The following is a 23,213-nucleotide window of genomic DNA, read 5'->3' as shown; positions in this document are numbered from 1 at the left end:
GTCTCTGTGGAAACATCGTAATCACCTGTATGTACGTCCCTCCTGGGACACAGCGCTAGGGAGGCGTCACTTTAGGGAACCTTTAGGGAGTGTGAAGGTGGGGGGGGGGGGGGCATCTATTTCAAAATAAACCAGCAGTGAAAACAAGTGCTTGTGAGTCATTCTTAAGTCTTTAACTTTGGGATGGATGAATTGAACCTTTCAAGTCCTCGCTGTTTGGTTAGTCGGCGCCATGACATACCCCCAACACACACCCCTTTGCTGTTTTTCTAACAAATGCCTCCCCGGAGGTTTCCAAGTGTTCGACTAAAGGTGCAATAACACATTTACAATGTACACAGCAGTGACAGACAAGTGAGGGGGGGTGCATGCACTGTGTTGTACTGCTTGCAGTAATAACTTGTACATGCTCTCATTAGGAATATCAATTTATAACAGCATAAGTGAAAATACCACATCATGGAATAAATATTGATGGAAAACACTTTACAGAGTATTACAGTTGAAGAAATAAAGTAGTAAAAAGAACAGCAAAGCTGCTTGAGCTTATTTCCATAATACCTCTCCGTGCCCCATTAGAATCTTGGGAGCAGTTTTCCTTCATTTGCATGTGCCATGAAACGGTTTAGATCTTTTCTGGTATTTGCTGCAGGAGCGACCACTGGAAGACATTGAAATTCATACAGCTGAATGCCAGGGTATGTTGGTAGCAGCTTCTGGGTTTCAAACTTGCCTACTGGCTGCAACTCAAAGGAATTATTTTTGGGCGATTCACAGTGGAGCCTTGGATTTTTATCAGATTCACAGCAGGAAGCAAATTAGACGGCAGATACACGTTGGCCACGTTTGTTTCCAGTAAAACTGCAGATAATTCAGCTCATTTTAATTAAGGCACTTTATGCTTTGTTTGACTTCCTCGTATTCGATTTATTTTCTGCACATACTGTAAGTTAACTAAGTCACTAACACAACATTTAGTTGTTATTCGTGTTTTGGAGGTGACACCTACAGAATACATGCCTGCACTCACTAAACATGGACCTAAAGTATGTATCCGGAAGTCCTTGGGAGCGCTTGGGATAATCGCAATAAATAACAGGCAACTGTTACTAAACTATGAACTCCTGATGTCACTTCCTGTCTGCCCACCAATCAGCTCATCTAATGAACACATTTACTGTGACACACACAAGCACAAGTTTTATTTCATGTCTTAAATGACTCATTTTCTTAGATTATTTCTACAATATTGGGTAATACACGTGTAAAGGTGATTATAGGGGTGTTATTTTGTGTGGGGAGGGCTCTGATAGTGTTAAAATTGGATTTAGAAGAACGTAAATAGTTTTTTTTGGCAAAAATAAATTAAATATTAATGATATACAATATAATATGTACAGTATACATATACATAATTATTTATTATTTGTAATTATTAATTATTATTCATTAAATTGTATTTATTCAATTCAATTAATTTTTTGTTTAAAAATGTTTAAACCACAAGAGCTAAAAACTTTTGTGCTTTGCATTTTGTGCCCTTAGTGTACTTAAAATGACCAAGTTATGGAGTGAACCATGATTATAGCATTCAGTTACAACCTTAGTAACTGAATATATAGTAAATAGATTTAAAAAAAAAAAGGTAAAATCAATACATATAACAATCTCAATAATCTCACATTTTATCTGCTCCTCAAATTTGAAGACAATGTTAGAAAATATGAATAAATTGCATTGGAATTACTACTATTTTTACTACTAACCACCTTTGGATTGTGGTTTCAGGAAATGTTGGGGTGTTTAAAACGCAAACCCCTCTGACCATTACTCCGCCTTATGATTGAAATCCTCTCAGTCAAGCGGATACGAGCAATTCAGAGGCATTTTATTTATCCGAACATACTCACAATAAATTGATGAGTCACATCCATCTGATAAATCCATAAAGTATGCAATATGAACTATAACCATACAAAGACATCCAACTATAGCTATATAGTTATCACATATTTTTTTTGAAAAATCACAGACAATCTATACAGTATTTCTCCTCATCAGAAGCTTCCGAAGAAGGATCAGCAGGTATTCTTCCATGTCTTCCATGAAAGTCAACGTTCTCCGCCTGTGTGTCCTTCAGGTAAAGTAAACATGGAGCATCAGACTCTTTTCAACCAGTCATCGTGACTGATTGTCCATGCAATGAACATGCACATAAGAAAAAGAGCACATGTAATTAATCCGAGCGTCCAGGTACACGACATGCAGCGGGAGCAGAGAAGGCAAAGTGATGAAAGGGTTCATCAGGAACCAAGACGGAGGCGGCAGGAAGACTCTCATGCAACTTTTAAAAAGTTTAAAAAGTCTTTTTAATGTCTCGCTGTCCTCGCTCACACGTCCGAATTGATGCTGAGGTTGGCCAAACGTGGGTCAGAGTTGATCTCGTACCTGTAATGGTATCCCTCCATGTGGTCCCTACAAGCATCCCGGATGTTGTAGATCCACCGCTTGATGCCTTTCCGGTTTAAGTAGAGCACCAAGAGGAATATGACGCCTATCAGGGCCAATACCAAACCCAGAAAAACATACGAGGTCTCCAGCACGCCCTCCACCTTGCCTGAACACTTCAGCTGGGACTGCTCCACCTGTACCAGCGGCCGGCGGCTCAGACGTGCAGGATCTGCACAGGTGAGGCTCTTCATGTCAGTGACCTGAGTGGAGTTCTTCAGCCAGGTCAGCATGTCCACAATAAAACAGTCACAGCGCCACGGGTTCCCCGCTAAGCGGACACGAAGGTCCGACTTCAGGTTGAACTCGGTCAGCGTGTTGGTAGGGAGGTTCCTGAGACTGTTGTCCCTCAGGTCAAGTTCACGCAACGGTGGCGCCTTCAGTATCCCGCTTGAGATGGAGATGATGGAGCTGTTCTGCAGGTTGATGTTGACCAAATTCAACAGGCTTGTGAAGATACCATCTGGAAGAAGAACGAGGTCGTTGTCGGACAGGTCCAAGACGGTAAGCTGGAGGAGGTTTCCACTCCGTAGGATATTTAGCACCTCGCTCACAGAGGAATGATTGTGAAAAGATCTACTGAGGTTCAAAACCTGCAATTTACTCTCATCCGGGAACGCTTTTTCACTGAACATTTGGATGTTATTGTTGCTCAGGTCCAGTCGCTCGAGGTGCGGCAAATTATGAAATGCCATTTCCTCCACAGCTTCCATCTCATTGCCACTGAGATAAAGATCCGTTAATAATTCCAAGCGGCTTGGAAAAGAGTCCTCGTTGATGGTGGAAATGTTGTTTCCTGTGATCCACAGAAATGTAGTATTGACCGGAATGGGACGTGGAATCACGCCCAAGTCCTGGTTTTGGCATTTAACGATTTGCATGGAGCATGTGCATATGTCTGGGCAGCCTTGGCAGGCCGGTAGGACAGCAAGTAGTAAAAGTAAGTGCATCACAGCAGACATCACAGCATTCATTCCTTCACTTTGACACCAGCATGATGTGCCCAACAGGCGCATTTTGGCTTTTACCATCTGTTTTAGAGAAAAAAGTCTGTACAGAACAGTCACTTCCTTGTATTTTTTTCCTCACCTTGATTCGTTCCAATTCCAACTCGGACGCCATAAATCTATCCCCAAACCATCTTCACTGAAGTCTTCATTTCCCTGATGGGGGCAAAGGTGGGGATGCACACAAACTTATGTGTGTGTTTTTTCTTTCCATTCATTGACATGCGAGCACACAAACAGGCTACCAAATACTTCAAAATCAAACTTGGCGAAATGAATGGTGCTCCGTATCGATGCATACAATCCACCTTGTCACCGGGAAGTGCCGTTTGTCAGCCTGCAGCTCGGTAACCTGCTGAGAAAGCGAGCGGGGAGAGTCAAACAGCAGCACCACTCAGGCTGGACCGTACCATTAAACACCTCTGACAGGGGGAGAACAAGACTCTTACATTTAAATACGCATATGTATCCACGCGCTTCTGTCCATGTTTTCTGTAATTATGACATCAGTGGAACGTTTTGAGACTGATTAAACTTTAAAAATGTAACTTAATGATTCAATGGATTAAAAAAATACATAATAATTTATAACACTACCTACTGACGAGTGGGCAAGAAGAGTTTGAGACCTCTGTGGGAGTTCTGTTACTACAAAGTTAGGAATAAATTAGCATTTCCGGTACATTTAAAACAATAGCATGATTCATAAATAAATTCAATAATTTGTGAGCAACCAAACAATTGTTAATATCTGAGAAATTGAAAAAAATAGATATTCTCGAACATATCAATCTCAAATATCAATCTAATTAAAACAGTATTAATAGGTTTAGATGATAATGATATTTGGATATATACACCATTAACAGACATCTGTCATATGAGAGAGAGTTTATATGTTTATATGTTACATCACTGAATAATAATGTGTATTACAATACATTCTTAATCTTTTATTTCCCTATTAGAAACTAAGTATTTTTATTGTATTATTGTTATTTAATACGAATTATTTGACACTGATCGTAGTCATGCCCTTCCCCAGGAAATAAACCAATCAGATCGTGGAATGCACACTCTTCCGCCAATCAAAAGTCTCGTTGTTAGCGAGGCGTTTGTTTAACCAAATCCGGAGAGGCAGGGATCCTGTCCAATTCATACTATTACAGAAGCAGCGTATTTCTAGCAATGGCACAGAGGAAATGTATTGCTGATACTACCAATGCCATGTTCCTTTCTTCGTTTATCTAGCGAACGGTAAGGAATTACTTGTCTTTGGTCACTCAAGTTAGCGATGATGTGTCAGTCAACCTAGCCGCCCCTGGCTAATGCTAGCTAGCGTTTACCGTTTGCGGTTGGGTTACGTTGGGTATTAGTTGTCTTTAAACACGTACGTTATTAACTAAGATCCCACACAAAACACACAAATGTCAGATCTATTTGCCGTTGCCCTTCTCTGATTTTAACTAGCAGAGCTACCTAGCTTGCTAAGTTGGTCACTGTTGTGGGATAAATGATTCTAAATTATGTCAAACCTTGTTGGATTGACAAAAACGGCTGAGTTCATTTATTACAATTAAATCATTTATTACAATCAAATAACTAAAAACGAAATGCTCAAATGCATTCGGCTAACTTGGTTACATAATCTCCATGCATAATCATCACCGTCAATATTTGTATTTTGATATCACCCTTGCTGGCTATTTATAAGTGTCCACATTTGATACATTGACATTTTAAATGCTGATAATGGTAGTCTAACACAATCTATATTTCTCACCCCCCAGGTGTGCACTTCAATTATGGAGTTTTAAAACAAGCCTGGTGTTTGCTGTGAGGGGAAAGGCTGCCTTTCCCCTCAAGTTGATGGTTGAACTGCTGGGTGAGAAGATTGGGGAAATTCCTTTTGTAACATATTTGGAGAAAAAAATAGACGTTGCACTATTTTTGAAAATATTGAATTGTACAGTTTTGTATACAAACAAGTGGTTTTGTTGTTGGAAATTGAGATGCAGTTGTATGAAGCAAGTGCCTTTGCTTGTATGCAACATTTTGTCGAAATGGTAGACTGAGCAAGTCTCACACAGTCGCTGGGGTTGCTAGGGTGCGGTGGAACCTCAACACAGGCACAATTCTAGCTCTCCACAACCATCTCGACCTTTGTTTTTTTTGGTATACATTTAATGCACTCATCCCCGCTGAGGGAAGCCTTGTTTCACTTTACATTGTGTATTTGTACATTGCCTTTGATTTACTTGGAGAGGCAGAAGGGCTTATTGGGTAGATTTGGGATCGCTCAGGATGAGTCTGGCGTTGCCGGACTGCACCCCAAAATGCCGCTCACTGCAGCATGCAAATGAGGCGGTGGCGGCAATAACGGGCGGCTCTGAGGGGCAGCTGCGGGCTTTCCTTACCTCACACTGCCACAACTCTGCGATTTTGCGGGATGAATTCGGTCGCACAGCATTGCATCTGGCTGCTTCACTGGGAAAGAAGGCCTTACTGGAGTGGCTGCTGGAAAGTAAGAACGCTGACTTGACTGTAAAGGATAAGGAATCTGGCTGGACTGCTCTTCACCGCAGCGTCTTCTATGGACAAATCCACTGTCTTCTTTCGCTTGTCAAGGTACATATTCAAATCACAATTTTTGTCTATATTTGTAGCCAGATTTGATGGTGTCAACAGGTACCAATATTATGTGTAATGTTACCCCTTGGTGTGCGGCAGGTCAGGAATAGAAGACCTAGACCATGGTGTGTCTGCATTTTTTTTGCTGAGTTGTCATGTGCTTTATTTCCAGCATGGTGGACTTCTCTCCACTCAGGATAAGGAGGGTTTCTCTGTCCTGGACCTGACAATGAAGGATCGACCAGCTCATGTTACCTTCCGAAACACTGGTAAAAAAAATTGCACCTCAGTAACACATACTGAAATTTGGTTGTTTTACATTTTGTATTGTACATTATGGGTTCATTTCACAATTACAGATCCGACTGAAGTTTACACATGGGGAAACAATACTAATTTCAGCCTTGGGCATGGTAATCAAGACAGTCGACAGCACCCTGAATTAGTGGATGTCTTTACCAGGAGTGGTGTTTGCATTAAGCAGGTAGGCCAACAATATTTACCATCCATCAACCCATCAAAACGTGTATTTCCAGTGTTTCAGGCAAGCAAGACTTGGGTTAGAATGTAGAATAGATGTAGCATGTGCTCTAATTTACACAGGGTCAGAATTTAGGATGCAGGCTCATTCGTTTCGCAGTCGTCCCTCATTTATAGCAGTTGTTGACTTTCTATATAGCTTGTTTTTTTTTTTGCCATTATTGGAGCCTTTTAGACAGGAAATAACACCCCTATAGTCACCTTTTGTTCTCCTATTATTCATTGTTTGCAACTAGGGCTGTCAATCGATTACAATATTTCTGATTAATGGCTTTTTGTAGTAGTTAACTCGTAATTAATCACAGAAATACAATATGACAAATATATGTAAATAAAGTACAAAAATTGAAATACAAAATGGACCTCCAATATATAAAAAACGAACGCAATGTACACCAAGTAGACATTGGTAAACTGTCCATCACTAAAATATTATTCTCTTCAAGCAAATAATGTCAAAATGTTGCTTTTTTTCTCGACCTTTGTGCGTGTCTTCCACTGTCATATCATAAAGCCCATTGGGGTGCAGATGGATCTGATTTCATGACCGCACAATGACTCTGCGGCACCGCTTATATCTCTTCCCTTCCCTTCCCCTTGTCCATCCAATATAGCAGATGCCAGAGGTTAAATATTAATTCCACTTTGACGGCTTTTAATTAAATGAACAACCATGATGTGCATGCATGTGTGTGAATGTCCACATCAATGTGATACTTGGGGAAACATCCCCGCGCTCCATTGAAGGTTTGAGGAGAGCCATGTATTAGTAATGATGTTTGCTTTTCCACTTGTGCAACTGCCTTTTTATTGGCGTGTTGTTTTACTATCGTGACAAGAGGCCTTGGCAGAGGGTCATGGAAAGAGATGGCAACATCTCCCATGAGGTCAAATTATAACATTAAGTCTTAGTCAGATGAAACGGTTCATTTGAGATGTCATTTTATGCGGAGACTTCAAATAGAAAAAGTAAACCAGAATAGGTCACGGTTGTCTTTGGCTCTTTTCAGGTGGTGCTATGCAAATTCCATTCAGTCTTTCTGTCTCAAAAAGGTCAAGTATTCACATGTGGACATGGGCAAGGAGGACGACTTGGCCATGGAGATGAACAGACTTATCTGGTGAGAAAGAATATCTGTAAACAAATCCTTACAGTAATTTATTCCTCTGTGTACTTCCCTATACATGTCAGCAAATTTAAGGTTAAGGTTTTATTGCAAATAATTAGTTTTTACACATGTATGACATTTAATAATGTTAAAGCTAGGTATGGGTACTGTAACACTGTGCCTCATTTCACTGCTAAATTAACCTGCAAGTGCTTGAAGGTGATGTTGTGCAAGTAACGTCTTGCAAGTCCCGACAGAAGCGGATTCTGACACATTTTCTGAACTTTATTGCCAAACTGAATACGCCAACAGCAGCGCTCAGTTTCAACAATGCACACAAATTTGGCCTAAGTACTGTTCACATCAGCAACACAACACCTCCTCATTGTACACCCACTTCATCACGGCGAGCCCGGAGCATTCACGAACAGCGTAAATTTGAACATCAACAATACAACACAAGCAGGTCAAGCACACTCCCTGTCTTCTGTACTGCTGCTGAGTTTGCTGTGATAATTATGGCAATGTTGTGGATTTGATTTCGAATTAGTGATGTTATTACTTAATAGTTTTTAATTATATTATTGTAGGATTCTGTTTAACAACATTCAGAAACATTTAGCCATTGTCCTCTCTTTAATGTACCGGCTGCGGCACAGTTTCAAAAGTTGTGATTTATAACCAGTATCGGTTTAAATGTAAATGATACCCATCCCAAGTTAAACCATAGTTTGCGCCAACGGTTTCACCGTGTTTGTATTTGATTCTTCAGGTCCCTCGGATGGTGGAGGGTCTGATGTCCCACCACTGTTCCCAGGTGGCAGCAGCAAAAGACCACACTGTGGTGTTGACAGAAGAAGGTTATGTTTACACCTTTGGCCTCAACACCTTCCACCAGCTTGGTTTGGCTCCTCCTCCGGCTTCCGCGCATGTTCCTAAACAGGTAGGAAATAAGGAACAACCTCCTGCAGTGCGTTTGATAGAAGCTTTGTATGTACAAGTCTACCCCATTGCAAGTATATGACCAGTCCATAATTTGATGGTACGTCTATTTAAACAAATAGGCCAATATATATGTAATGTAATTGTCTCTAATGGGGTAAATAAACTCAGCAGGGCGTCAAATGAATATTTCCATGCAGTATCTTTTTTTTAAGTGTCTGAATGCTTTGCAGGTGTTTTCCAAAACATTGAAAGGAAGGACAATCATTGGAGTGGCAGCAGGCAGGTTCCACACAGTGCTGTGGACCAGGGAGGCAGTGTACACAATTGGACTCAATGGAGGGCAGCTTGGTAAGTTCTGTATATATTAATATCTACTTGTCTGGCCTCATGCATGGTTAAAACCATTACTTGTATTTCAAATGGGCGTAATTAGAATATTACGATGGAGTTCTCATCAGAATCCTATATTTCAGTTTTAATGATATGCCCCTTTGTATTATTACCTGCTTGTATTAATGCACAGTATTGCAACTTGATTTTCAGGTCACTTATTGGATCCAAATGGAGAGAAGTATGTAACAACCCCCCGGCAAGTATCAGCTCTGCATCACAAGGATGTTGCCATTGCAATGACTGCAGCTAGTGATGGAGCAACGGTGATCGTGACATTAAAGGGGGATGTCTACTTGTTGACTGACTACCAGTGCAAAAAAATGGCTTCAAGGTGAATACTTTACATCGTCAATTAGTTTACCATAAAGACCGTATTGATAGAAAAGTGAATTGGTGAATTGTCCGTGATCCTTTTGTCCCAAACAGACAGTTGAACATCAAAAAGGTCTTGGTCACCGGTGGCAGCCTGGACCATCGTGTCAATCCACAGATTCTAAATGAGGGAGGCGGAGAAAAATTGTCCATCTTGGCTTTAGATGAATCTGGTCGGGTAAGTGCAGCCAGGAAGGCCCTTTTACTTTTGTGGTTGTAAACATTGCTTAATATTCAACTGACATAAGCGTGGCGACATTCTTGTTGCATTACAAGTTTGGAACATTTGCCTGTGTGCACCACATTTGACTGCCGTAATAATAGAGGGGGGGGCCAGGGTGAGGAGTTGCCCATTTGCGTACTGGCTGCGCTGAACAGGGCTAGCGGTGATGACGGGTTGGAGGGGTTTTCATTTACAATAAATCTTAATCCTTGTGGTATTTTGACTGAAGCATATCACAGATGTTATTAATACATCTACAAAGGCTTTTAGTCTGTGACTGGGAAACGCATAATACAGTACATCTTTTAGCACTTTTTTGGGTTTGCATGTAAGAAATGTTCTTTCTATGCAATCATGGACGTCATCGCTTAACACGAAACACCCATTGATCACTGTGCTGATGGAAAATCCAGCAGTGTTAACAACCAGGAGACACTTATGGTGTGTTGACACTTGATGTGACAGGTTTGGCCAAAATCTGTTGTGGGACATAAATGTGCAGTGTACACATTGTGAGCGACTGCATAACGTTGTTATTTTTTACCTTTGCGTTTGCTGTTATCTAACCTTTGGTGCATAGTAGACAGTTATACAACCAACAACCAGTCATAGCTCTAGAGAGTCCTATAGATGGAAATGATTTAAGTAACTTTTCCCTCCTCTCTGTTTCCATCCCTGTCAGGTGTTTTGCTGGCGCTCCTCAGTTAGCTCGGTGAGACAGTGCCGGTGGATATACGGGCGCCAGGTTTTCATGTCGGACATTGCTCTCAGCAAAAATGGCATGATGTTTGTGACTCAGGAGGGGGAGGGTTTCAGTGGCGTGTGGGCAGGAGAATATAAAAAGTATGGAGAGAAAAAAGGTAAGTGGTGATAATGATAAAGTAGTAGTCCCACTGGATTAAAATATTAAGTTTATTAAACTATATTATGCACATGTATTCTTATGACAGAGATCAGTGTGGAAGTTTGCGGACATTCAGATCTTGGCCCAATGTTTGAGCGAATTCGTCTGGAGAAGGTCCCGTACATTCACAGAGCTGTCTGCATCACCATGGACTCCAGTGGCCGAAATTTTGGGTTGCTACAAGTTGATCCCAAAGCAAGGTACATTGTTTTTAATGCATAAAGATGATAAAAAATACCCAACTGAAGTTTGAGACAGTCGGTAGAAAATAGCAAATGTATTAACAGATGAATTCTGCTACTTCTTTAAAATGCTGTCTATATAACCGATTAGGTAAATGATTCAATCTTGGTGTTCTTTTGACTGAGAAGATGATACACTGTTAGAAAGCACCAGTTTTGACATTGAAAAATGCTGTTATCTATTACCTCTTGAGGTGTCAAGAGTACTAGAATGAGTGTAAGCACACGGGGCCTTTTTCAAACCTTTTTTTTTTTTTTTTTTTTAGTTTATATGAGATTCCAAGCATTTCTCCATCCTCATTTGCGTCACACTTCCGGAGCCTTTTGGAGGAAGCGGACGAAATGGACAGCATCCATGATGTGACTCTCCAGGCCGGTGATCGCACATTTCCAGCTCATAAATATATATTGTCCATGAGGTCCGAGTTCTTCCGGAAACTGTTTATGGCTGAGTGCTGTGGTATTGATGAGGACCTTGATGAAGACGTGAGGAAGAGTCAAGATGCAGTGGGTTGTGACTTAGTCATTTTGGAGAAGATTCCGCCTGACATGCTCGAGCATGCGCTGCACTACATCTACACAGATTCTTGTGAGCTACTGGTGCATGGGGCCCGACCGAAATGCTCAGGAACTCTGAATGAACAAATCCAGGTATGCTTCATTTTCAATCACCATTGGTGAATTTATACAACATCCCAAAGTCTTTTATACACGTTCTTTATACCTGTGCTGTTCTATGAACTTGTTTGACTAGGATACAGAAGAGAACCTTATCAGCAGCCTGCAGGAATTGGGCCTAAGAGGTCGCTCTGCACTGGAAGTGTACTGCTCCCTTCCCCCTGCAGCTAGAGGTGATGGTGGCAAGGATGCAAGCAAGAGCTCCAAACCCGGCAAGAAAGGGAAGGGTGGCAAAGGTGACAAGGGTGCCAACGAGGGAGCAAACAACCCGGTGAAAGCTTTACAAGGAGTTGCCAAGAAGCTTGGCTTGGGCAGCCTGTCTGCACGGTGAGTTTGACATTTCCTCCAAAGCTGGCTTGATGGCGAGTTTATTTCAGTTTTTTGATTATTTTTTTTTTCCCTGACAGACTGGATGGTGTCAGATACGAGGGGGGGAAGATCAATGTTATGCATAAAAAAAATGCCAACAAACTTAAATTCATCCAAAAGAAATGGTAGGTAATCTTATATCAATTCAGTGCATGTGATAAGAAATAGAAGTTCTGATGTAAACAGAGGACTATTTGCGTTTGTTGCAGCTCATACCTGTGTGATGTTACTCTCAAGTCAGAAGATGGGAGAGAGTTTCCCTGTCATAAAAGTGTCCTCTGTGCAAGACAAGGTGTGAACCCACCTAAATTACGCGCATAAGTTAATGTAAAACAGATAAATTTAACATATTTTACTTTGAAGTCAAATTGCAAATAAGTGCTGTGTGTCTTATGTCTGTGTCCATGTTTGCAGAGTACTTCCACAGCATGCTTGGCAACCCCTGGATTGAGGTATATAAATCAGTGTACTAAAAAAAGTGCCTTTACCAATTTCTACATTAGTTCTAGAGTTGATGCTCTTTTGCCCCCTTCAGGCTACATCTTGTTCTGCACTTGAGATGCCCACCAGCTCAGAGATTCTGCAAGTCATTCTCGAGTACATTTACACAGATGAGTCCCCCACCATGCAAGGTAGCTTGTGACATGTTTCAAATACTTAATAATTCTTTATTTGATTGATTTACTTTGGCCATAAATTACTATGTAAACAATCAACTTGTCATTGTCCTGCTTTTCCACTCCAGGCTCTTTGAATGTGGCCTTTGTGTGCAATGTGCTTGTTGTAGCCGATCAGCTGCTCATCCTACGATTAAAGGAAATGTGCGAGGTCGTCATCACAGAAAACTGTATGTCGCTTTTGTTATACTTCTTGCTAACATCAATAACCTCAACGTCCCTTATCGTGGCATAATGTTGCATGTTTAATTTAATTATACACTACCGAAACCTCTTTCCTATGGTGCATTGATACACACACTTATGCTGGTTCTAAAACAAGCGAACACAAGTTTCAGCAAACAGTGTAGGAGTTATGGTGCTAATTTTAAGATATAATCAAAAAAGCAGAGTCGTCAAACACAATCTTGTCTTGAAAAAGAGTGGGTCTTCTTATATTTGTAAATCTCATGAATGAATACATTTTTTTTTTTTGCTCTTTCCAGTAACTCTGAAAAATGCAGCAGAGCTGCTGGAATTTGCCACCATGTACAACGCAGAGCAACTTAAACTTTCCTGCTTCCAATTCATTGTGCTCAACATGGCAGCACTTCTGGAGTCAAAGTGAGAACCAGGATTAATAATTGTGCGGCGACTTTGAAAGATCTAGTAAAGTGATGTTGATTTAGTTGACAAAGGATATTTGAAGCAGATATAAGTTGACCAAATGAATGTTATGATTGGTATTCATGTGTCTGCCTGCCTCCATTATTTCTTATCTTCCATGCCACCTTCAGAGCTCTGGACAATCTTAGTGATGAAGTGCTTGTGGAGCTTTCTGCAGCATACAGGAAGATGGTGAGAGTCACCTTTCATCAACCCTTTTCAGTTTGCATCCTGTAAACAAAGAGTATTCAAACAAATTAGTAATGTTGTTACCAATAGTCAAAGTAAGTAAGTCAAAGTAAGATCTTCTTTAGCATTATGCATATTATTTTCAATAATTATGCATGGATTTTCTCCTGCATCAGTAATGTGATAGCTACTGGGTACTTTGTTTGTTTTAACTTTTGATTGATCAACTTGTGGTGCTTTCAAGGGGCTGTGAATAATGTACAGGTCTACAAGAGCATCATTGAACACAAAATATGGGGTGTATTAAAGCAATATTATGCAACTTTTACCTTGGGTATTGCAGCTTTTAAATCATTTTAAAGCAATGCTACCTTGAGATTCATGTTTTTTGTGATAACACCGAATGTTTGTTTTTCATTATTTCGGTTGGTCATTTGTAAACCTTCACGAGGAGTGTTGTGTATGTTCAGGGAACATATGTAAGTACTGTATGGTAGGTTTTGATTTGTTTAGTCATATAATTTCAGATACCAGCCATGCAAAGAAGGGTTGTCACTCCATACCCCGATGCCCCAGATCTCAGTACGTATGAAGATGAGGATTTGGATCTGGCCTTCATCCCCAAAACAGAAGCAGAATTGGATCAATCCAACAGGTAAATTAGCATAATTATTAATACCATTTCCTTTCGCTCTTTTAATTTTTATTAATATCCACCTGAGTGTGTGGTTTCAAATAAATGTCATTCAAACAGTAAAGTACAAAATATATCTACCGAACGCTATATGATGATTCTTCTAAATGTGTTTTGCTGATTATACCAACCTTTCCTCAGGGATGTACTTTTAAAGAAAGCTAAGATTAAGGCTAAAAAGAAACCAAGGCGACGGTCTGACAGCTCAGGAGGCTACACTCTGTCTGATATTATTCCCAGCCCCCCTGCTGCAGGTACGCTGTACAAACTCGCAATCCTCTAATGTTCCACTCACCCCACATCACATGCATCAGTTACCTTTTACAACTGTCTGCTTAATTAGAGGTGCAGTAAAATGTAACCGTTTTACTGACTTGCATTTTTTTACTCTCAGTGGTTTCCTCTTGCCTGGTGAAAACGGGCAAGGGCACCTCCACAGAGTCACTGCAGGAGTTGCTCACATCAGACTCTGAGGGGAGCTGCATGGGGCTGGGTAGCCCCCGAGACGTGCAGTCACCAGTATTTCATGACAGAGCTGAGGTCCGTGTCGGAATGAAGACCCCACCCGATACCTTAACCTCAAGGAATTGTCTCCCAACTCCCCCCAGCTCTGGTCCACAAAACATCCCCAAGCTCCTTCCCAGGTACGCTGGATATTACTATATTTTGGTAGTTTTTCTCGAATTGTTCTTTATGAGCAAATAATTGTGTCATCCAGTTAGTAAACCTATTTTAAAAAGCTATAGATCTGCCAGATCTTCACTTTGTAGTAAGACTTGTGAGGACAGATGTCACCGATGCAAACAGGTCATGTTCTTCGTCAAACATCTAACACAGGGGTCGGCAACCTTTATTATGAAAAGAGCCATTTCACCCCCTTGCTCACTAAAGAAAAATAGCCTGGAGCCGCAAAACATAGTATGTTTAAAACAAAATTGGAGGGAATTTGGGGCTATCAAAGTAGTTCAGATAAGAAAAAAACAAGTTGGAGTACTCTTGCTAGTATTATATTAAATATAAACTTACATAAATATATGTGTAAATTACTGTAAACTTACCTGATACCTGAAGTTCCAATGCCGCTGTTTTATATGATCTCTAATTTATTTTTTAGAATTGTCAAATAGCTTTGGGAAAGTATGAAAAGTATTTATAAAGTATTTTCCTTAATGTTTACCTGTGAGAGAGAACTGAATAGCATCCTGTCTGCTCATCCTTGTACTCATCCAATCACCAGTCAGAACTCAGTCAGGATGCATTCATGGACTCACACAAAGTTGGATTTTTTAAAACTCATTACAAAGACATGCTTTTTCCCCACTGTGGTGTTAAAAAATATTCAAGCATTGCAAAGGGAGCCACAACAAAGAGGCTGAAGAGCCACATGCGGCTCTGGAGCCGCGGGTTGCTGACCCCTGATCTAACACATATTTGGGGGCATTATATCCAATGTGAAGCCTTGATGAAGACAATAATTTTGTCTAAACATAGATTGCACATGGCAGGCCAGTTTTACACATGATTTTTAAAGCAGGTTAGTGACTTTATATATGAAACTCTTACTAAGAAATCTCAATTTTCCCCCACTTGATTTTAGGTTTTCTGCCATAGTTGTTGTCATAGTATATGCAATTCCAGTCTTTTGAAGTAACTGTGTATCATTTCAATTTGTAGACCTGCCAAGCCACCTACTGTCTTGGATTTTAGAGCCATCATGGACATGGAAGCCAACTCTGTGCAGACCCTCAAAGCATCTCCCAAAAGCCCTGCAAGGTAAAATAAGTCATGAGTAGTCCTATTCATTGACTACACTAGTTTACAAAGAATTTCTTGTTATCCTCACTTACTATACACATTTTTCTGCTTGCCACAGCATCAGCACCCTCAGCAAACATTATCCCACTCCCACTAAGCTGTCCCAGAAGCAAAGGAAGATGCTGGCATTAGCCAATAAGGAGACCAGTGTGGAGTCTGCAGCATCCAAACCCACCCCTACCGTCACACCATCCAAGGGCAGTAGTGGGAAGGCCTGGTGAGTGTCCTTCAGCATGAGAAGCAGAATTAGAGCCGTACGAATTATTGCATATACAGACAAACCTAGTTTTTCCTAATTCACCCATTTCCATTACTTACAAAAAAGCAAACGATTGCATAGTTCTACATGTGTCCAATTAGTGCATTGTTTTTATTTCCTTATCAGGGCAACAGCAGTCCAGTCCCCGCCCTCCTCATGCTCATTTCGGGCACTCCAGGAGGAGGAGAAGAGCCAAGTCCTCAGAGCAGGTCAGCCTGGAAGTCAGAGGGGCCCGGGTGTCGAAGGGTCCCCAGTAAGTCTTACACCTGTTAGTAGGAAAGTGACGTTCAGATGTGATGAGCACAGCAAGCTGGAGAAACCTTCAAGGTGAGTTTACCGCGTGTAGTGTGTCTTGCTACCACTGGGAGGCAATGCTGAAGTGTTGTTATAAAACAAAGTACAAAGGGCACATGGTGCATATTAATAAGAATAATATTTTGTGTATGACTATAAATTTAAAGATAAAGCCTCATATTAGTCCATAGCATACATTAGTTTTAAGTCATATAAATGTAATTACCTGATTTTGTCAGTAATGCAATATGCAATGGACCTGTATGTGCAAGCAGTAAATCAATATTTACTGAGAGAGAAGTATGATACTTTATGTTCAGCAGTTATACAGTAAATGCACAGCACGCCTATATTTTAATGGCTATGTCTGGCATATGCAGTGTGTTGATTAAAAAACTTTGTGGCTTGAATTTCCTACAATTCTTAAAGTAGCACAAGCAGGAGTACTCTTTGTAGAACTGCTTTCTCTCAGATTTGAAACTATCAGGCTATTTCTCTCAAGTTATAAATCGCTATATTTTCAATATGTTCTCATTGCATAGTTGAAGCTTTATTCATCCACCACATAGTGAGACACTAACTGATGCAAAACACGTGCTCTCAGGGAGAAAAAACACACAATTTTGTGATGAATTAATAAGATGACTAACTGCAACATTTACATTTTCCGTGTGGCTTGCAACCAGTTACGATGTCACGATGAACCTGAATGCACTGTACATTCAAACTCCAATAGAGTACATGCAGATGCATTGTCTGAGAATATGAAAGCACAAATTAAACCACATAAACCTCTCTTTAAGCGAGAGGTACTCAATGCTTAATGTGGCCCATAACTAATACACCATACTAACAATTAAGAACTTGAATCTTTGTTCAAGTGGTGTCTCAAAGTATGTTCTACCTACTTCAGTGGATCTTCTCTAGTATGACAGTGTGATAGACTGAAACAAGTGCTTACTAATATGCAGTGAGGTGCATGTAGGGTAACTGGTTCAGAATGACCGGGTCATCTCAGTTGACCTGAACGCGAAGTCACCCTGACTTTTTGAAACATCACGCATATAGACACACACACACACACACACACACACACACACACACACACACAGACACACAATCTTATTGTTATTTTTATCTTGTTTGTGAAACTGCGTTAAAGTTAAATTACTGCAAATCTGGATAAGTTCGTCTCCCTACATCTCTATCACTTTAGCATTGTGTGTTGACTCTGCCGTCAATTTTCAGGGAGTCCGCTAGATAAACTAAACAGCTGTGTGCGTCTCTAGTGAAGCTGGTGATTCTAATCAGAATTGATAAGGGCAGGCTTCATGTCACACTATGTCATACAGAAGAGGGAGCACGTATCAGGTTCTTTTTGGCATTTAGATAGATGAGTTCAACACTCAGGAACCTCAACGCTCTGCCCTCTGGAATACTCTTCTTTCCTAATGTCAGAATTAATAAAGATGTCGGTCTGATCTCCAAATGTGAGGAGGGGTTTTTTTTTTCAACTGTAAAAACAGCAGATGGATTTAAACAAAGGCTTTCTACTTCAACATATGCATTATAGAGAATGATTAAAACATTTCTTTCCACACGTCATAGCAGCTACAAAAGAAAGAAATGACTTCATGCACACAAATTTGAGTGCAGGGAATGACCATGTGTCTTATGTTTCGTATTAGTTCATCATTATGTATAGGAAGAGTCAAAGGGTATGCCCTGCACGGCTGATGTCTACATTTGAGGGTTAAAAAATTGTTAATATGTAAATTAGATTTGCCAAAGTGTTTCTGAACCTGAAAATACAATGAAACCATAAAAATCTGAAATGATTCAAGCAGACTCCACACATTTACACTGGTTATAAAATGACATATGAGGCGTAGTTAAGCCAGGTGGACAGGCGGCCGTTCAGACAGAAGCTTGTCAATAGTAGTTCACGTAACCTTTTGTCCCCACACTGAGACCCAGCTATCACAGCACAGCCCCTGATGCATCCTCTTACTGTCTCTCATTCCCTCTCTTGCTGCCTCACCCTTCTGTCCCCTCAGGCCCTGGGTGATGGCAGCAGCAGCAGCAGCAGTGGGAAGCCCACCCCTCCCCTCCCTGGTGACCTTTGCTTCCATTGTGGAGGAGGAACGGCAGCAGGAAGCTGCACTAATCCGCAGCCGAGAGAAACCGCTGGCACTCATCCAGGTAACACGGCTTGTCTGTGTGTGGTTGCGCACACACACACACACACTTTCATCTTCAGAGAGTGTGTGGTGCTACTGGCCCCACTTACCCCAAATATGGCGTATTATTTTGTTCTTTTCTCCTCATAGATTGAAGAGCACGCGATCCAAGATCTACTGTTTCATTACAAGGCACGCGACAACCCAGATGAGCTGATCATAGTGGAGAGAGCCTCCTCGGGTCCCATGGCAGCTCCAATATGGAACAAACACTGATTGTACCCCACTCCATACCAGTGAAGTGAGAGGATTATTGGCAGTTTGCGTTGACCTCGTGCTCTCACATTTAGATATCTCATCTACGTTGTGTGCAGTTATATCAGATTTTCCTCAGTTGCTCGTGGTAATGTTGTTATGGATTATAGACTGAATGTAGCCTCTTAATGCTTGCCCAGCAAAGGCGCTTCGATGCTACTTTTGTTAGTTGACTCCCATGTCTAAACTGCTTTCCATTTGTTATACTAATGGTAAGTTGCTGAATGGAGATTCTGGATGTTTAAATAGACGTTCTCCAGGACCTTAAGAAAGTTGAGAAAGAGTGCCAACTACAAAGTGTCAGTATGTAAGTTTTTGCCCCCCCCCCCACTGTTCTTTTTGTAGTTATTTTGCAGTGGGGTTACGATCTCGTTGACATCTAACGTGGTGGTGTGTCCATCATCTGGTGTGATAGTGATTCAAACGTAATTAGTGTTGAATGTTTGAAGCTGGCTTTCACTCCTCATATTCAGACAAAGCTGCGGGAACGTTAGAGTTTCAACATCTTGTATTTCCATTTTCTGTTCTATTGACATTTTAGGGATGTTTCTGGATACGTTCTGAGCAATATGAGTACTTGGTTTGGACCATGTATAATATTCAGTCTGTGTATAAAAGAAGCTACTGTATGGAAAAAGGCCATACAATAAAGTATGTACCTGTGCAGTGACCCAGTATTTACGGTTGTATGATTAGAGTCCAGCAAGCAATGTGAAAACGGTAACACGCTTAGCATCCTTTAATTATGACCTTACCTATTTCCTTTTTGTTACAGAATCGTTTGCCCTTGTAAAAATGGCTACCTCTTGACAAGTTTGCTGCCCTGCATCAGCCAGGGCTCATTAACACAACTCATCTTCTAATTGACTCCGATGACCCTTTCGAACACAGTGTGGAAATTTAAGGGTTTTATTGGACGTAATTACAGGTAGAGCATCACATCGGAAGTCTGAGTGAGACTGCTCGTGAGGGAAATATTAATTACTCATTAGGGTCTATTTAGCTGGAGTCCTTTTTCATCACACCATCGTAGCATAACAAGTTGTGCAGACATTGTGGAGTCATAAAAAAAAAGAATCCTGAATATGTGAAGAATAATAAGTTATGGTAAAGGCACCTCTAATCTCGAGAAGATGTAAACGCAAGGGTGTCAAAAGCACTGCCCATTTTGGGCATTTTGGATTTTTAAGTGTCCCTTGGTATATTCAGAAAATTTAATAATTTCATTAACAGAAGATTATATATTACGCATTTAACTATTTGCTTTGTCACCTACAGCACAAAAGCTAAGATCTCAAGGTTTTCTTCCTGGCCTACACTGTATTGGTTTTAGCATCTTTAAATGTACAAAATGTATGAAAGTAGAACCCCTGCATCATTAAATTTTTCTGAATGTGCCCTTGGTGGAAGGTTTTGCCCCCTGTTTTAACGCATATGGTTTAGAATTTATGTTAAAAAAACAAAGAAAGCCATGGTTCTCACACTCCACCTTGGAATATTTTATAGCCTGGAATAGAGAAGGTGTCCAGCCTTCAAAGGTCTACAACCAACCCTTTATTGTGTTAGGGTGTGCACATGTATTTGAGATGGTTTAATGGAGGACACTGCACACAATCTGTCTGTAGGGAAATGGGGGAGGACAGACCCTTGGCTATCTGTCCTGCCAACCAGATGGGAAAGTTGTGCGGCCATTCTCCAAACTGTGGGGTTAACGTCTCTATTATTTATGGACAAAGAGCGACGGTCCAGACACAATGAAATAACTTCCTACCTGCCCTGAATTGTATAGTGCCAAGGCAGGGTTGAAGTCAAACTCTCCATTCATCCAGCCCACTCTTTGGATTCGGCTAATTTAAATATTCTTCATGTTAAAGTGATAGAGTCGGTGGACGCAATGGAAATGAGTGAATGGAAAAGTCAAACTCAAATAATATCAGTTGTTGCCAGGTTTTGACAAAAGCTACTGGGCTGAACCTGGGCTACTTGTAGGTTGCACGGGTCAAGGATCAAGCATTATATCTCGGAGATTGCAAAAAATATACGGCATAAGACATTTAATGGTCTTGGAATCACTCGATTATTTCTATGGATTTATTTTCCAAAAAGGTGGCATTACCACATGTAACTGTCAAGAAACAATCGGTCAATGTATGACTTGGCTATGCTGCAAACATGTCCATGTTTTGTCTGTTTGCCAAAAATATTGATGCGGTAAACCTCAATTCTCAAATCACGTACACTCTGAGCCATTCAGCTAGACTTTTGAATGAACTCCAGGATGACTTTGTGATCGCCACCTGTCCTAGCTTACATTGCTTAGAGGTTACTAATACGCTATCTTCGGTTCACATGCTGACTCGCAGCTCAAAGAGTCTTCCTGCTGCTTAGTTCCTTTTCCTGGTCTCAGTTGGACAGCGGTAGTGATTCATCTTGGCCTCCCCAATCCTATTTTGCGGACATGGAGCCAGTTATCTTTGGATTACCTGACCTCTCCATGGCCGTCATTCTACTGGCAGCTTGTCAGAGATCATTAGGGGTTTAGGCAGCCTTTCATTCTGAAGACGACTGCCTGAACCTGCATCCTGGAGCTTAGCGATGTTTGTTGTTTGCTTCCTTTTGCTATCGATTTGAGCACATAAGAAGCATGTGTGTTCACTCATTGCTGGTTATTTGTGGTCCAGTATGGAATGGACCTGATTCTTGTTGATTGGTGGGTGTGAGTTCGGCCTGTTGGATGCACGCACTTCTTTTCTGAGTATGTCTGTGCAGCATGGCGGAGGTCATTATTGTACATTGCAGCCTCCTTGTGGTCAAGGTTTCACCCGGTCACCATGTTTTGCTGCGTCCTCCAGGGTTTTAAGGTCTTTGTGGCACTTAGAGGGGTTGGTTGGTAAAGGATTTTTTATGGAGAGAGTGTCCTACAGATCCTCTTCTACAATGGCATTATTGTCTGGATACTGCAGCTTCGTGACAGTGATTCAACCTTTTGGACTAAATCTGTTGAAGTTGAGAAATTGCCCAACTGTTTTGTCCATAATTTCCTCTTTTGGTGCAACATATACTGTTGGGCAATGACACATCCCTGTTTGACTCCATTGTCCACCCTGAAAGGCTCTGTTTCATTTCTACTGCCACAGTGGCAGACATGTTGTCATGCAGCAGTCGCAAGACACGAATATACTTTTCCTGGGCAGCTTTCCCAGAATTAGTCGCGGGGACTGATGGTTCCCTGTGTCCAAAGCTTTGTTGAGGCCTATGAAGGTGGTAGACTTTGTTCTTTACATTTTGTCTATAATTGGCAAACAGGTAAAATCCACTTGTCATTGGACAACCTGCTAGTATTTTAACCTTACAGTTGAGGTGCTAAACTTGACTAAGGATTGCTTTGCAGATGTTCTTGATGGTCATTGTGGAGCCATTGTTGGTAGATGGTCTGACTCAGCCGCTCTGTTAAGTTTCATTTGATTTTCCCTTTTATGCCTCCTGGGTTTCAGGACATGACAGAGCGAATTAGAACTTAACAAATATGGTTTCACAACTGAACAGTGGCCATGTCCACACGAACATGGACATTTTTGCACATTTCCCCCACTGCCACTTGGACTGCCCTCCAGCCACATGAGTGGAGTTGCAAAAGAAATGTCTGCCCACATAAAAATAAAAAAAAATGCATTCACGGGTTGTGCGGTGTGAGTTAAGCAGTCAACAATCGTTTGTGAGTAATGATCGTAGTCTGGTTTAGTTCCAATGAAAGGCGATGATCCAAATGTATTGAACCGAAGGCGTGTCTGTATGAAGTTAGTTCATTTCCAGATGATATTTAGATCCAGTGAATCCATGTTGACAGCAGATTCAAACCTGAAGTACCAAATTTACAGCATGCCTGTCACATTAGTTAGTCTGTTAGTCTTTCAAGTGCTTTAGCAGCTTCGAACGTCTTGGCTGTCCAAGGAACTGCATGTAGCCTGCGAGGTTCCAAAGACCTTCTTGGGTGAGATGGGTCCCCCTATCTCCCCTTGAAACACGATCTTCTCAGTAACCATTTAAGCTTTAATCTGCAAGAATAATAACACTGATTCTCTCTGGAGACCCCCCCACACACACATTTTCCTACAGCAGATATTTGTTTTTTCCTTTTTTTTTTCAAGCATTTGGATTTGGGTTGAAAAGCAGGAAGGGAATGACATTGTCAGTCATACTTCTGGTACACTCAACTGCAGCGAG

At 41.0% G+C, this 23,213-nt stretch overlaps 2 protein-coding genes across 4 annotated transcripts; one reads left to right on the top strand and one right to left on the bottom strand.

Annotated features, from left to right (window-relative positions):
- Positions 1–276: 276 nt before the first annotated feature.
- tpbgb (trophoblast glycoprotein b) lies at positions 277–3,863 on the bottom strand. The gene has a single exon (XM_058053375.1). The coding sequence runs from the start codon at positions 3,537–3,539 to the stop codon at positions 2,391–2,393; it is 1,149 nt and encodes a 382-aa protein (XP_057909358.1). The 5' UTR covers positions 3,540–3,863; the 3' UTR covers positions 277–2,390.
- A 743-nt stretch (positions 3,864–4,606) lies between these two features.
- Positions 4,607–19,666, top strand: ibtk (inhibitor of Bruton agammaglobulinemia tyrosine kinase). 3 transcript variants are annotated; one of them, XM_058053441.1, is made up of 28 exons: positions 4,607–4,772; positions 5,306–6,143; positions 6,319–6,415; positions 6,506–6,630; positions 7,697–7,807; positions 8,568–8,738; positions 8,971–9,088; positions 9,284–9,464; positions 9,560–9,683; positions 10,411–10,588; positions 10,679–10,832; positions 11,141–11,525; positions 11,629–11,879; positions 11,960–12,046; positions 12,131–12,213; positions 12,336–12,373; positions 12,457–12,553; positions 12,667–12,768; positions 13,084–13,201; positions 13,375–13,435; positions 13,960–14,087; positions 14,268–14,380; positions 14,521–14,770; positions 15,801–15,899; positions 16,000–16,158; positions 16,327–16,527; positions 18,552–18,696; positions 18,825–19,666. In XM_058053441.1, the coding sequence occupies exons 2-28, from the start codon at positions 5,820–5,822 to the stop codon at positions 18,948–18,950; spliced, it is 4,026 nt and encodes a 1,341-aa protein (XP_057909424.1). In that variant the 5' UTR covers positions 4,607–4,772; positions 5,306–5,819; the 3' UTR covers positions 18,951–19,666. The 3 variants fall into 3 exon arrangements, with proteins under 3 accessions (XP_057909424.1, XP_057909425.1, XP_057909426.1); XM_058053442.1 differs by lacking the exon at positions 18,825–19,666 and having other exon boundaries at positions 16,327–16,409; positions 16,477–16,527; positions 18,552–18,638; XM_058053443.1 differs by lacking the exons at positions 4,607–4,772; positions 5,306–6,143; positions 6,319–6,415 and having other exon boundaries at positions 6,502–6,630; positions 7,740–7,807.
- The last annotated feature ends 3,547 nt before the right edge of the window (positions 19,667–23,213 follow it).

Source organism: Doryrhamphus excisus, chromosome 17, assembly GCF_030265055.1.
Source record: "Doryrhamphus excisus isolate RoL2022-K1 chromosome 17, RoL_Dexc_1.0, whole genome shotgun sequence".
NCBI classification, from domain to species: Eukaryota; Metazoa; Chordata; class Actinopteri; order Syngnathiformes; family Syngnathidae; genus Doryrhamphus; species Doryrhamphus excisus.
This window is presented reverse-complemented; position numbering and strand designations above follow the sequence as displayed.

What these genes read in the sequence shown, in the direction of transcription:
- tpbgb (XM_058053375.1), bottom strand. Translation starts at nt 3,539, where the DNA reads ATGGTAAAAGCCAAAATGCGCCTGTTGGGCACATCATGCTGGTGTCAA.
- ibtk (XM_058053441.1), top strand. Translation starts at nt 5,820, where the DNA reads ATGAGTCTGGCGTTGCCGGACTGCACCCCAAAATGCCGCTCACTGCAG. An exon ending in GAGATGAACAGACTTATCTG is followed by an intron (nt 7,808 to 8,567) that starts GTGAGAAAGAAT and finishes TTGATTCTTCAG; the next exon opens with GTCCCTCGGATGGTGGAGGG. An exon ending in CTCTGAATGAACAAATCCAG is followed by an intron (nt 11,526 to 11,628) that starts GTATGCTTCATT and finishes TTGTTTGACTAG; the next exon opens with GATACAGAAGAGAACCTTAT.